Genomic DNA, 16,056 nt, shown 5'->3' on the forward strand with positions numbered 1-16,056 from the left:
TGTCCTAGGCTAGCCAGTGAGAACTCAGTCTACTTTAAATGCTCCACATTCCTTAAGTTCATACAAAATTAATCCCCAGGCTGGCCCCCAACATTCAACTTTCAGGAAAAACAAACAAAACATAAAAAATATATTTATACACATAGACGTGTGTATGCATGTATTTGCATCTCCTCCTTTAAATCTTAAGAAGATTTAAATCTTTTTTTAAATGTGACATAAGTGGCCAGCTTCTTTTTCCAGATCCAGCGTTGATAGATTGGAACCACCCACAAAAACATTCCTTTTTGGTCAACATTTGAAGGTCTAGTGGAGCACTGCTCATCCACTGGGAAACTGAGGGGTGTTGAGGATCAGCGAGGAGATCAAACACAGGTTTTTACCAAAGATGTTTTAAAAGAAGGCAGCTGACCAGAACCTAAGCATTTCTTTAGACAGAGAAAATGAGACAACCCAACAGTCACAAACTTGTTTTTATCTTCCCTCAGCTGTACCACAATAAAGATACGGGCCAGAACTTGTAATTTCCTCCTTACTAGAGATACACAAAACAGTAATTTTACGGCAATGTATGGAACTTGTGCAAATGCATTGTAAGATTAATTCAATAATGAAAACTTAAAGAAGTCATTCCTACAGACCATTTGACGCCCACAAACAGGCAACACCAAGAAAAGGAGAAATCAAAAATTTTTTTTTTTTTTTTTTTTGAGGCACAAGTTGGAGGGAGACAAGACACCCAAGCATTATTATCCATTAGAAAAGAAATACGCTTTTTTTTCCAATTTCTATCTCATTTGGATCACCTTGCTTTGCTTAATCTCTGTGTGATTTAGAGAGGAGAAAACTACTACTGGCTTTGCAGACCAGGAATCTGAAGCATGGAATAAATAGGGCAAGCCAAATTCACCAGCACGCTACAAGCATGAGGCCCATGTTTCTAAAAAAATCCTAAAGCAAACAAATTAGGAAAGGGAGAATAAGGAATGAATCTTCCATTAAATACCTTCAAGGGGGAGGTGAAGTCTGTGCTGTTGTAAAATAGGTACAAAGAATAGCTAACAGCACAAGGAGAACATTTTCTACCCAATGAGAGGCATCATGAGCTGCATTTGGACATCCTTCATGCTGCCCTGCCACAGGAATCAGCCTGGAAAAGGAGTATCAAAATCCAGCCTTGAATTCAAAGAGTAAGATGCTTTTCCAAGGACATCATGTCCTGGAGTCTGATAGGTAGGGAGGCTGGCAGCTCATTACACAGCATTTTCCCATCGAGTGGGGGTTTCTTTTTTAATCACAGACTCCCTGCAGCATCACCTGCTGTATGATGCTTTAAGGGTCACACAGAGATCCAAGGAGATTCTTAACCCATGGCTAATCACCAGCCTATGTTTTGCTTGCTTGGAGGAACTGAACTCAGCTAAAACCAAGCTGAGGGTTAACTTTCCCAATCAGTCACAGTCTAACGATTTTCCTCTAAAAATGCTATATATATGGCTTGATGCTGCAAACAAGTGCCCTGGATCAATAGTCCTGGCAAGTGAAATTGCCTATTTGGAAAGGGTAGATCCTTGGAGAAGAGCATTTTTTTCCTTCCTTCACTGCCAATTTCTTTTGCTACTTTAACCTCTTTAGCCCAAAATTTCTGAAAATCCACATGAGCCACAAATTTAGTGCAGGCCACGGTGTTCCAATTCCCACAGTATGCTGCCTTCCCCAAACTCTAAAGCAACCTTCTTTAAGAGGCTTTGGAAAGGAGGCACCAAAGCTATCTATCTCGCTCCCATTTTCAGTTAAGCTGGAACTATTCCTTCCATGGCTAGTATTTCCTGTGGAAGATAAATTCATGGTTGCTGTTGGTAGGGATGCATGGCACTCATATATGAGATCTCCCTCCTAGTAGGAAACTGGCATAAACAAATAACTGTACAATTTGTGATGCCAGCTCTGCACAGGGTAATTTTCACATCTGCACTAGGACATCCATCATCAAGCTCCTTGCACAGCCGCAGAGTCCTCAAACTGTGAAAGCAATCAGGCATTTTCTTGTCCATGTGTACTCAAAGCAGCAGAGGTCAGCTCTGTGCCTTGGCAGGGTGCTGGATTTGGGCTGCAGGGCATAATGTTGGGTGCTCATGCTGGCAAGAACTCCTGAATTGCTTTAGAAAGCTCCTGAACTACCTCAGCGGTGAGGCAGGCTAAGGAAAGGAGCTGAGGCCAGCAGAAGACCCAGTCTCCAAAAGCCAAAGCAGAAAGTGCTCTTATAAGAGCTCACTCCAGTTGACACAAGCCCAGTGCAAAAGCAGAGCAGGGAAAGGCCTTCCCTTCCAGAGGGCTGTCTAGCCCACACAGATGAGCCCAGCAAGCCCTGGCAGACTGGTATCACTGGGCTGAAGCAATGCTCCCTCCAGCATCAGCCTGCCTGGATCCCACTTGTACAGAGAATTAATTTACTGTAAATGGGGCTGTAGCAATGTGTTGCACTGAGTGTCATCACTGTTAAATGCCATTGGCCTTCACTTGATTTCCACACATTCCTGAGATATAATTCTCTGCTAACCTCAAAAAGGGAAGGGGCAGCCAGCTTCAATCCTTCCTTTTCTATCACTGAATTGCCAGGCTTCTGCCATGTTGAAGGTGGACACATGGCATACACTGGTACACCTGGGAAAGTCGAGGTCTCCGATTTTTTCCAATCAGAAGGGAATCAAACAAGTAGTAATTGCTTTTTTCTACAGAAAATATTTATTTGCAAGAAATGAAAAGCATAACATATTTCACTACATACATATTTAGGCTACAAAAGCAGGTAGTCTGTTCTCTCACAGAATCAAGCAGATGATTTAAAAAGGAAAAAGAGCAATTTCTTTCCACCCAATGGACATGTTTGCAGTGTGAACAATCAGGTGGGACCGTATCCAGATGACAGCACTTGTACAAAAATAGAAAGGTCACTGAACACAGACACAGAGTTAAATAGACATGGCAAGAGAATAGAGATATCTGCAGTCAGAAGAGGCCCCAATGAAGTTTACTAAGAAGTTGGGGGGAGGAGGGTGCTTTTGCAGTACTATCACTGTCTCTGTCATCTTAGATAGTTTTAAATGTTTGCACAAACCTATACTGCATTCACATGAACAGAGGGAAAGGGAAAGACCAGCTTAAGTGCTCTAGGGGTGTCACAGCAGAGTGACTTAGTCACAAGATGCTGTTCTGCATGGCCCAAGGCAATGGAATTGGCCATGGATATTTCTCTTCCAGAGAGCAACACGAGGTAATTTACCCTTAGAAGGCCTAGTGAATCTCGAGGGAAACTGGGATGTACTTGCACCACCCTCTGAGAGAAAACTGCTTCCCCTGGCTGGCACCTTATTGTGCCCAAGGGATGGCTCCCAGGGGCCACCTTTTAAGGCTAATTTACACCACACAAAGAAAAAAAAATAGAAAAGAAAGCATTCAAAGCCACAATTATGCAGACCAAAACTGATACCAGAATATAAAATTTTTTCTTTTTGTACCAAGCCAGAACTTTTCTCTAGAAAGGCCAGTCACTCTATGCACACACACACAAATGATACAGTGCAACAACATTCAGTCAACAATTAATCACAGACAGTAATTCACACAACAGTTTTACGAGTGCTCGCTGATGTGGAATGTGAACAAGTTTCAGAGAGAAATGCCTGGACTTTCTGCTGCACCAAGCCCAAAGTGCCCTGTGTGTTCAGGTAGATGCCTTTATTTAGCAACACATTAAGAAAACTCTGTGGTTTTGACACTCTTTGATCATTCACCGCACACGTGCACAGATGCACACACATTCACACTCATTCTTACTAACTGTACAAATGAAGAAAGCAAGATGCCATTATATCAGCATCACTGAATTAAAATCTGTTATGGTAGTTAGATATGTGCAGAGTTCTGTTTAAAAAAATTCAGTACCTGCCTCTGCTTCTCCCTCTCTCTCTTCCACCCCCTTCATTACGGACTGCTAATGTTCAAAAAAAAATTTACCTCCTTTTTAGAGGGTAAAGTGGGATGTAACATAAAGGTCAGGTATGCATAAACAGGACTGCATAGCATTAAAGAGCAAGGGGAATAGGAGTAAAGCTAAACCCAGCAGGTATCACTGCTGATTTACAGAATCAAGAACTAGAAGGTTTCCCTGTGATGTGAGGAGTCCCTTCAGCTGCCTCTTCTTTCAACCCTTTCAGTAAGACAGGTCTACAAATCCAGCTTTTCTATGCTCTGTTCTCATCTCTTTAGTTGCAGCTCTTGGAGGAGGAATCTGGAGATCAGTTGTAGAGCAAACAAGAGATTACTGCTAATAAAGAATATCCAAACTCAGTTCAGCATCAGATCCAAACAGCATCACAAATGAATTTCCTGCATGATGCATTTTTTTCTACACAGGAATTTGGTTCATATATATATACACACACCTTGCTAAAGCAGAGAAAGGCCTGACATGAAAATGAGAAAACCAAATTGCAATTTCCCTCTGAATCCTGGAGTCTCCAATGGATGCAAATCACCTAAGTAATGCAGTATCAATCGGGATCAACCTTCAGCAAATTCTCTGAATGCTCAGCGTCACTTTATTAGCCATGAGAAAGCTACAACATAGATTGAATCCTGACATTTTCTTTGTAAAGACCTTACTTAACACATGCAACAGTTCATTCCCCTATGCAACTCACAAATTTAACACTAGACAGTGCAAAGCAGCAACACATCATTGCACTACACTGTTATATAAGCTGGGACAACTTTTGTAGCTACAAAGTACTGACCTATCATTTCACCTTCAGAATACAATATGTTCCCTTTTTAATTAGTGACTTGAGAAAAAAATATTTTAGTTAGCAAGAGTATAAAAATACTCTGTATTCCTCTGTTCTTAGCTGCATGGGTTTAGAACAATGGCCTCTTGGCATTAGCTAGAATCTAGAGCCCAAATACTCAGTGGAAATCCCACCCAATGTAGCAATTAGCATCATTCACTTGCTTGACCTACATTCTAAAAGTGTCTAGACAGAATTCACCACTGATAGTTTGGGGGGATGGGAGTGGAGAGGTGGGTTGGTTTCTTCAGCAGGTAAAAAAAAAAGTTTTTAGATTAATTTTTGGTCTATGTGAGAAGAACCAAGAACTCATCGAGATACACTGTTACACAGAGAGATGTGGAGGAAGAGGTCCCGTCAGTATAAATCAGACCTGCAGCCTCCAAGAGCAGTGTGTGAGAACTATACTGGTTTATCAGCTGAGATGTGGCCTACGAATCTCAGCCTAATCCATTAGTCTGTGCTGCTGAAAAATATGGACTGGTACAGATGAAATGAAAGAAGTGCAGCAAAGAACTACAAATAGCCTGGAGGGGGAAATCCCAATATTATCTACACACTGGTAACAAGGTTAAAAACATCACAGGCTTCAGACTTTTAAAATATACATATATATAAAATAATGCCCTACATTTCTTCATAGCTTATCTTCCTAGAAGCAAAGACCCAACAGATCTAGACATGCTTTAAAGTTATAGGCAAAAGGTAAGTTTACTAGTGTGTATAAAATCGTGCTGATGAACAACATAACCTTACAGCTGAGGACTCAAGTTTATCACTTAAGTCCTCTACTGGAAATGGAAATTATGTAGCTCACAAGGCCTTTACTTACCCTGTCCATACACACACATATGATTCCACAGCACCAAGCCACTGATCATCAGAAAAAGCACACTGGGAAAAGGCTAAGGCCTCAAACATTAAGAGCTGAACTAACTGAAAGCACTTACTGGCATCCTCCCTGAATTTGCCTTACTACTCCTGCCCTGTGCCCTTAACTCAAAGCACAGAGGCTGCCTCTCCACGTGGTCTGCAGTGCATCAACATTCCCACCGGGGTCACCCCTGGGTGCTGAGGCTAGCAGTGCAATGGCACCTTGTCCTGCCTCCCTCACCCCTGCTAGGTATAGAACACAGGCACAAACTCCCTCTGGAGACTGTGGGGTCCTTGCCACACAACAGCCTGGGAGTAGGTGATGACAGGGATTCCTTGGCCCCTAGCAGAGAAACCTATTCTCTTAAGGCCCCTGAAGAAAAATAATCACAAACATACCAAAGTGAAGCAAAGCTTTTCCTTATTATAAAGCAACATGTAATACAATAAATCCCCAAGCAATGTGTGTACTAGGTCAAGAGATTCCCTAAAAGAGTACCTAAAAATAACTTAAAGGATTACACAATTTAAGATTATAGCAAGAGACTGTCATACACTTATATAAGTATGGCCATATTGGCTAGGATGAATTAGTACAGAGGCCTGATCCAGACCACGGCCAGCTTAAAATGCTCAGGATGAAAACACGGTTAACTTCCAACCACATTTGAACCAATATGCCCAAATGAAACAAACAAAAAAAAAAGGGCAAAGTTTTAATGGTGGCCAGTGCAGCAGGTTTCAGAGAGGAGGAGCCATTTTGTTGTGCAAAATCATCTATCCTTTAAGAGCTGATAAATAATTCCACTTTGGTTTTCACACAGTGAAGTCAGCCAGCCGTATCTGAAATGAGAGGTGATCCTTTTAGCTGGCAATGGGCAGGAGCTCAGACTGCACAGTGCAAATTTCAAAACTGGTTAAGTGGTGTTGTGCCTGGGGCCTCTTTTGCAAAACATTTAACCACTTGGCTGTCCTCAAAGGCAGCAAACTAAGGGCGCTCTGGAAAAAAAATATCACAATTTACGGAATTTTCTAAACTGTGACATTGCCCACTTACGCTGACCAGCTGGGGTCAATCCCAGTTTTCTCCTGTCACTTTGCTGACCTCAAGTGGCTGAGCAATGCAGCCATCCCTTGTGGCACTCATGAGTGATCGCTGTTTATGTGAAGCCTTAAACCATTTTAAAAAAACACCCAAACACAAAAGTTGTTAATGGATACTAGAATGATTCAGAGAACCCAGCAGGATCACTCTGAAGGGAAACAGACTTTATGGTGGAGGTTGACCTATGCCAAGATGGGAACACTTGCAAAACAGACTACAACAGCATTTCTTCTCTCATTGTCACCTCAGGTAAAATAATAAGGCACTTGCATAGAAGAATAGGGCATTACCTAAAAAAGCACATCTGTACACCAGAACTCAGTACTAGCACATAGACTCAGGCACTTGTTTCACTCTCACTGATCATACTCTTAAAATGGCACAGAGGGGACTGATCCACAGTCCCCACCAATTCACCAAATCCCTTCCCACCCATTTCACTGAATTTTGGGTCAGGCCTGAGGGTGGCAATTAGGATGGCAGAGGAAGAAAGTCTAAGGAGAATGACGAACAAGAAAAAGGCTGGTGTGATAGCTGCTGTAATAAAATACAAATTCAATATTTTACAAAATAGAATAGTTGCAGGAAATATCTACTGTACATAGTAAAAAATTATTTGAAAGGCTAAGTTAGTTTTTCCCTTATTTATCATTAGGAAAAAAAAATAAGAGCTTCAAATTACCTTTTTTTTTTTTTAATTGACGGCATCTGGTAAACTGTAAAATAGCTATGCTAGCCTGCTGAATTAGGATTTTCACATTAGATCCATCCTCAATGGAGCACAAGTGCCCTTCTGTAGGAGCCAGATAAAACCCTGCTCAAATTCTGGACTGAGTTCAACTATGCCCCTGCAAGGACAAACTGCAAGACATACAGCTCAGGCAAAGGCATGACCAGAGTACTGAGAGAGGGAGGACACTTGAAGACGATAGAATCATGGTACAAGAAGGAAACAAAGTGTGGAGAAGAGCACTGGACCAGGATCAGACCTGAATGCTGCTCTTGGCTTTCTCAATGAGCCCAGGCCAGCCACTTCACCTCCCCACATGCTCATCTCATTCCTCTTCTGACAGGTCTCCTGCCTACATAATCAGCTCCTCAGATCAGAGGCTGCCTTGCCATACAATTAACACAGTATCCATCACCTCTAGGTCTGAGCTGGGCCTATCTGCACCCAAAGCAGTTGGTCTCAGATCACATCTCTGGAAAAGCAGGTAAGAGGAAAAGAAGACACATGGCTTTATTTTAGGACAATTCAAGCTTAAGGGGAGGAAATGGGTGTTCAGTGATGTTTGTGTGTCCGATTTCAGGGTCTGCCCAGATCACCTGCAGAGTTAGGAAAGCTCAGTTCTCCTCACTGCAACCGCCTGAACAGAATTTTTCGAAGCTAATAAATACTATTTACAACAGTAACAGGAAGATGGCAAGGAAAGGAAAACACAAGACAATCTGAGACCAGGTCTACACAAGAATTTTCATCAACCAGCTAGAAGCCAATAAATTAATTCCATATGGTCCTCTCAGGAGGCACTTCTGGTTTAAGCCTTACATTGATTTAGTTTGTTGGGAAGGAACTGACTTAAGCTAAATAGATTAGCCTTAAGCAGACTAAAGGGCATCCTTCTAAAATATTGCATAAATGTAAAAAAACCTGCTTCCTAAACAGATTTAGTTACACTAATGTAATTCTCCCACACAGAATGTGGTAAGACAGTTGGGTGGAAGCAGGGAAACCTACCAGGACTGCTTTCAATGCACAGAGAAACCTACCCTGCTAAGTGATGAAGAGACTGGAGGGAAGAAGAGAAAGAGCTAGGGGGAGGAAATTCAGCAGTATTATGGACCAGCCCTCTCCTGCCTGTGCTGTGAACTCAGCAGTGTCAGTGCCCTTTCCTGTCCCTCCAGAAGGGCTGCACATGTGCTTCTCTATCCCCCCAAAAGACTCAAGTGCTGTAGACTAGTAGGCACAGAGCTGTGGTGAGACTCTAAGCACCATCATGCTGCATCTCCTCTCTCTTTCAATCACCTTCTCCCAAGAAACCCTATCATCCACATGCTCCCATTGGTTTCGCACAATTCACCCTTCGCCAGAATGTCTCTGTGCTCAGATCAGGCCGTGTGCATGTACAGGCACACACACCCACCAGTCACTGGCACGCTGCTGGCATCATCTGCCATCATAATTCAATCCTGCCCTTGCAGTGTTAGACAGGAAAGGGATAAAAGCAGAGACAGGGACTGTGTGCGACATGAGGAAGGGAGTTACAAAGACAAGAGATCCCATCTGTAGTCACAGCCTCATCAGTCAAAGCAGAAATTGAACTCCCTCTCTTTTGTACTTTGGCTCACTGAGGATGACAAGTCAGGGGAACTTTGGTTGAAAATATGTGGGCAAGAGGGAAGTCAAGAAAAAAGGCCTTTTTTATATTTAAGAGGTGGCATTAACTCTTCTATCTATTTCAATTATCTTCAGTGTTTCGTTTCCTTCTAGTTCGGAGTTGACTCTGTAGGGAACAAAAAAAAAACCAAAGGTTAACACTAACAGTAATTTTTTAAAGTACATATCCTGTTTGATTTGGCTAATGCTAAAGAGCCATTCAGTATTTACCAGGTAGGTATTTGTCAGTTAGCTGAGTCTCGTAATATACTGAATTATACTAATGTAGTCATCTCTTTGGTTCTAGGCAAGCAAAGGTGCAGCAGGAAGAAGCATACATATTTAAACCAGTGAGTATCTCTCTTTTCAGAGGCCTGCAAAACTTACATTATGGAAAAAAAGAGAGAAAAGCCCTTACATTTATGCTAGAAGTGAGGGAACTCAGTGTAGGAACTTAAGTAGTCAGATAATTTTACATGTCCATCTCTTGAGACTGACTTTTGCAAACTTTCTGCAGTAATGCTGCGGAAGATCACTGCTGTAAGAAACTCCAGCTCTTCATGCCCTAACTGCATTGAAATTCCAGTGAGTCATAACCTCACACTTCCATACAACTGCCAAAAGCATATTCCTTTGGGAAACATAAAAGTAAGTGCTTTAAAGAAGTGGGCAGGCCCAAGTAACAGGCTTACTGGGATTAGGTTTCTGGAAGAAGTAATGAGTTTGGTAGCTGTATTACTACAATTCTGTTGCAACCACTTCTCCAGATGAACAGTGACTTTGCCTATAGGCTCTCCAGATAAAAAAGAAACTCTTTCTTCATGCTTCATTGTGCCCAGCACAGCTGAGGTGCTAGTCTGACCTCTGGCCTTCAGGCACAAACAAGAGTGACACAGAACATCCATGTGACGAGCAGCCCACCCTGCACTTACCTGTGCTGCTGTAAGTCCAGCAGCACTGACTTCTCTAGCCTTGTCTCGTTGGCTATTGTGAACTGCATGATATCATCCTGCTGTGTCCCTGACACAGCTTCCAGGGACAGCGTTGTGAACTTGGAGGTGTCCGTTTGCCTGTCATTGCGATCTGCAAAGGAGATCGGACTTGATGGCTCCTCCAGTTGGTGAGGCTCTTCATAAATTAGTAGACTCCTTGACCTCACTGCATACAAAGAAGGCAAAATGAGGTGAGCAACAGACAGCTCAGAGAACAGCCCTGGTCATTTCAGGAAATGTAAACTGTTAGGCCAGAGCCAAAGCTGCAAAGGCCTTTTCATAGTGATTAAGTGGCAATTTGATAGCTGAAGAAAGAAAACACAGGAATGGTCCAGGTAGGCATCAAAAACAATATTAAATAATAACTTTGATACTATATGGTTATGCAATACTAACAATTTACCATTCTGTCCTTGGACTCTTGGGTAACACTGGCAAAGAAAACAGCAACTGAAATAATTTGTGCATTTTAACAGTATGAACACTCGCTACCAAGTAGAAACCCTGCTACCTTACACTAACCTTAGTTCTGCAAAGAGAGGCAAAAATTTTTTTAAACAGAAGTACCAAGCAGGCTAGTGGGGAAAAGGTTTGTCTCATTTTTATGAAGTCTGCTGCCATCAGCATAGTTTGCTGAGCTAGCCTTCTTAGAAAAACACAGGTATATTATTAAAATATGGCAACTTAAGGAGCAGAAATGCAAGAGGTGCTTGAGAAGGGGGTTAGGAAAGGGTGTGGAAAACAAGTGCTTAAGTCCAACCAAGCAAATAGCAAGACTGGAATAGCTGTCACTTACCAATGGAATCTGTGTAGGACTCTGGTGAGGAATGCTGCCTGTGCAACACCATCTTTGTAGCAGAAGGATATGGCCCATAGCTCTGAGAGAAGCTGCCAAAAACTACTGCAAAGCACAGCACCACCATCTGGCAAAGGGAGGATGCAGAAGAGGTGAGGGCACCTGACCCACATGCGCACATGAGAACTGATACTTTATCAAAACAAATCATTTGAGAACATTCTCATCACTGTATATCTAGCAAAGGCATTTATACAGCAACAATACAGTGTTTTAAAGAGTATATTTCAATGCTGGGGTTAATTTTCAATGTCTGCACCATTCTGACCAGCTGCCTTATTTACTCACAAAACTGAAATGCAGATAAAGCTGCTGCGTGTGTTTTACAGGTACTGCTGAGGATTTCCAGAGTTATTTCTGCTGCTGGCCCCAGTCTTGCTTCCCAGAGAAAGTGAGGCTAGACTGAGAGAACAGCTTAAGCCTTGTAAACGACTTCCAACAATTTACAGCACTTTAAGTATAAAGGGAACTTGCTACCTGAGTGTAAGGAAGGAAAAGGAAATGTTTCATTCTACTAATTTCCTTATCTTGACTACTACTACTGAAATAGACAGAGGTAGATTTACAGCCTCAGTCATATTTTTATTTGGTTGAGCAAGTTTATTTTTATTGGTATAAAACAAATTGAGCCTCAAAGGTCACCCCTATTTTAATTTTACAACCTTAGACACCATTTCCCACATATAGTACTGCAGGAAATAATAAAGTGGGTCCCTTGGAAGAACATAGCTTCTTTCATCCCTGCAGCACCTAACCAAAAGCACAGGCCCAGTCTCCTCCAGAACTCAGTAACTTCCCACAGTCATTAATCTCCATCAGCCACAAGTCTCACCTCCCTCAAAATTATCAAATCATGAAAAGGAGTTCCCCAAACTGCAAATTTGCCATTGAGAGGCTTTGGAGAACAAGAGATGTGCCTTTAAGGAGTGGAAAGAGTTTCTCATTCCCTTGCAATTCCCAACCTTAGTGCCACTCACCATAAGACAGGTCCCTGTTTGTGTGCTAGCTGCCTTGCACGAGCGGGACACTTTGCCAGCAACCATGGCTTGAAGTCTCTGCAACTGCTGAAGAAGTGTTCTGGAAAGCAAAGACAACAGACAAGCATCACACACGCTGACCTGCTTGTTGGTTAAACAGATTTTTGTTTCAAATTCCACATGTGGAAATAATATAACATTTAGGATAAGACAGAGAGTCAAAACACCTTGAAATTACTAGCAAGTAATGTTTTTAATTTTCAATGTTAAAGTTTTTACATGTATTAGCACTGGAACTTTTAAGGTCTTTTGCTTTTCCCTCAGCTGATGTCTCTGAACAACTACTTCTTTAACACTTTCAGTATGTTCTTATAAATAAAAACTGTATTTTCAGCATTTCCATACAAAATGGCACAGTAACAACTGAAACTGCTCTACATGCAAATGACCAGTTGCATATATAACCTGACTATGTCATGAATTCAGCAGGAGTTCAGCCATTATTTTCAAAGATGCAAAATCAAGCTTATAACTGCTCCAGTTAGTTATCAAAACCTCCAACTGCTCCAGTTGGTTATACAGTTGGTTATCAAAACCTTCTTTTCCCAAAAACCTGCTGTTTAGTGTTTAGAACACATGCTGGGTGACTTTTAAAGAGAAGGACTTAAAATCAGACATAGGCACAGGCTTAATTTCTCACATTCATTTCTTAAATAAAACACTTTAATGCTATTTGTTACATCCTGCAGAGTTGACAGAAATTGCAGATGCTTCATGTGGCTACTCCAATGGTGTCTGTCAGAGGTCCCAACCACAATGACAATTCTCTTGTGGCTGGATTAAAAAGTCCCAGACTAGAAGAGCCTGAGTTTTTCAGCTGTAGCATCAATTACTACAGTCAGAATACAAGTAATTTAAATGATCTAAAAGTAAGACTGGATCAGGGTTTACACAGTACCTTTTTAACAATCTATGAGCAACCCAAATGTCCTCAACACAAATACAGTATAATTTTGTATCAGGATGCTAAATACGCTGTTAGTTTCCAAGTTTACTTTTCACTTTTACTGTAAGTTTCACAATCTACTGTGGAGGATACCCCACAGAAACACCATAAAAACACAGACAGTTTTGGAGGCTGTTACGTCAAAAGCTAAAGCAAAAGGCAAGGTCAGGATGTCAGAGAAAATGGAAGGAGTATTTTAAGACCAAACTGGCTAAAAGCTAATTGTAGGACAGACCCAGAGGTGACTTCACAGATCCAATATAGACTGGTCTGCCTACTTTCATAGATTTTTTTAATCATCAATGCTCATTGCTAATTAGGGTTTAATGAATTCAGGGACTTCAGGAATACATTCTGAAATGAGCACAAGGCATTCTCACAGCACAGATTTATCTGGGCCAGCAGATCCTTCTCAACTTGTTAAGAGGATATCTTGCATGCTCTTGAGAGCATGGCTTACTCTGCAACTCAGTATTTAAAAAAGAGTGTTACGCCCAATGCAATCCTTTATTCACTGATACAGAGACCACAGGCAAATTAAGAGATACAGTGTCCACCACATAAATGAGACCATCTTTATTCCCTGCTCCCTCTGGCATCTCTCCCCAGTTCCTCCTGACACCCACTGCACGGCACAGGGTTCACCAGACTTGTGCACATCATTCCCTGGCACAGAACACATCACTCACAGTATTCCCACCACATGCCACCAGTTGTGTTAGACAGCAATGCCCTTTCAACCCTGAACTTTCTGTAGTATTTTAGAAGACTAAATCTTTCCCCCACTTCAGGCCTGACTCACTGGGCTCGATGCAGAACAGCTCTGCAGAGTGAGGAGGAAAGAACTCTACTCCTCCTCCTCAGCTCGGGGGTTGGCAGCAGCAGCCTTGAAATGCTGATCATTCTTGCCACTTTTTGTGGAGGAGTCAGTGAGAAAACAGCTAATGGCTGGTGAGGAAGTCAACAAAGAAGAGGCAATTCTCCTCATTTTGCTCATCTCTGCCTTTTCATGCTCAATTTAAAAAACCTGTTGGGGAGAGTGGGCCCAGAGAGCTGATTACAGAACTGTCTCTTTGGAAAGTATAATTAGGCAGGTATTCTGAGGTTTCCTATACACAGAGGAAGATTCATCCCCCGCCTTATTTACCAAATACCTTCACACAAAATGTCTTTCTTCCCCATGTCATTTATCTGTTTGAGCAGAGCTACTGTTTTCTTCTCAACAGAGAAGGACTCAGTGTTTGAAGCTGGCAGGATACAGGTGCACTTGCAAACTGGGAGCAAGAACCAAGGCAAGAATAAGAAACAAGTTTGATCAGCAATTACATCCATAGTTTATCCTGCCACTGCCAAAATGCAACGTTCCTTGGTGCTTTCATTCTCTAGTTGAGTTTGGAATGGTGGAAGACTGGATTCTGAGGTCAGAAGATTTCCATGCAATAGCTTGTGACCAGACAGCTGCATGGATGATCTGGACCAGGAGAGGCAAAAGGAGCAGATCTCTGCCCTGCAGAAAAGGGACTTTCCTAAACTATGATGCTCCCTCTAAATAGCAGTAGAAATGCTACAAATGCTTTTAGTGGAATACACTGCCTATAGCTAACTCGTAACAGGAGAAAATGCAATCCCAAGACAGCATGCTAAGGGGGTTTGCACCCCCAGGGATTATTTTCTCTGTGTCTGACACATTTCCCAGGGATATTCAATTAGAGGGTCAATTCCAGAGGAATAGGAGGTGTGAGCATGCTTTCACACTTTTCCCTGCCAATGGAAGCATCTCAGAGGAAAGCTGTAAAGTGACTGAAAACTCCTGCATTTCCTTCCACATACTGCCAGCAACTTAGTCTGTCTGTGATGTCTTGGTTTTGGTGCATATATTCATATATTTATCTTCAGAGGAGGCCTTTTCACTACCAAAGTATGGACCAAGTCAAGCCTTCCCTTCTGCTTCCAGCAATACTTTAATTAAGTAGAGAAAATTTGTCACTGCAGAACCACATGGGAGACTTCCTCAAGTCAGTATTTCTATTCAAAAATCCCACATTGATTCAAACAAACAAAAAAACAAACAAGACATCTAGGGGACACCAAACATTTTATCTTAATCAAAAGTCTTTAGATGATTGTTCCTATTGTGTGAGGAACAAAACCTAATTCTGATAAGGAGAGAGAAAAATTATTCTGTCTTTTAACTCTACACAGAGATTCCTTCTCTGCCTGTCCCATTTGTAGGAAAGGGGACAAATACCAAACTAAGGTTTTAAATGAAAGACCACTTAAATCCACAATTTTCCCTCATTTGAATTAAAAAAAAAAAAACTCCAGTAATTTTTCATTAAAAATGTTAAAGCATCAGAACCAATGTCCTGTTGGTCTCAAAGTAAGGAGTTACTCCAGGCCTGCCAAGCTTTGTCAAATATTGTAAGGGTGGCCTGAAATTAAGTGCAAGATATCTCATTGCAAAGTAAAGCTATATCCTTTACTCTTTGAAAATGATTTGGTAAAACGATCATACCAGTCTCAAAGGAAAAAACAACCAAGCAAACCAGGGAAGTCTGGCAGCTTTGGTGCTGATAAACCCTTCATGGGTCAGACTAATGTGCAACTTGATCTTTAGATGACTAGAAGTTGGAGAAACAGAAGAATATCCCATTTTTATTTACAAGACATTGCCTTTAAGGTGCTCGTTAGTGCAGATCTACACAGCTGGCAACTGTTACTCCACGGGAGCAACTCTGGCAGCCACTCGCATTCATTGTCCATATGTGACACTCTCAACCTCATGTGCACTGGATCCTGTATCTGTAATTTCTCCAGGAAAAGGGATCATCAAGATATTTACACATACAGAGTAAACAAAAGGTGAGAAGCAAAAGCACTTCTCAACACGTCATACCCAGAACCAGACGTTTCCAAATCATCTTTAAGCCAAAACAGACGAGGTTCACAGGTAGCTGTGTCAGAGACACACCGGTATCTGTGACAACACTGGTGTCAGAGAATGTTTGCAACCCTCTGGATCA

The 16,056-nt window shown here is 41.8% G+C and overlaps 1 protein-coding gene across 3 annotated transcripts in view; it reads right to left on the reverse strand.

Annotated features, from left to right (window-relative positions):
* Positions 1 to 2,258: 2,258 nt before the first annotated feature.
* Positions 2,259 to 16,056, reverse strand: part of CREB3L2 (cAMP responsive element binding protein 3 like 2) — a 74,972-nt gene continuing 61,174 nt past the window's right edge. For all 3 annotated transcript variants that reach the window (XM_033058076.2, XM_033058075.2, XM_033058077.2), the window contains exons 9-12: positions 12,028 to 12,127; positions 10,991 to 11,117; positions 10,135 to 10,360; positions 2,259 to 9,329 (exon numbers count right to left, since the gene is read on the reverse strand). In XM_033058076.2, coding sequence (XP_032913967.1) covers positions 9,254 to 9,329; positions 10,135 to 10,360; positions 10,991 to 11,117; positions 12,028 to 12,127 — 529 coding nt within the window. In that variant the 3' untranslated portion in view covers positions 2,259 to 9,253. The remainder of the gene's footprint in view (positions 9,330 to 10,134; positions 10,361 to 10,990; positions 11,118 to 12,027; positions 12,128 to 16,056) is intronic.

The sequence above is a fragment of the Catharus ustulatus genome, chromosome 4, assembly GCF_009819885.2.
Source record: "Catharus ustulatus isolate bCatUst1 chromosome 4, bCatUst1.pri.v2, whole genome shotgun sequence".
Lineage (NCBI taxonomy): Eukaryota > Metazoa > Chordata > Aves > Passeriformes > Turdidae > Catharus > Catharus ustulatus.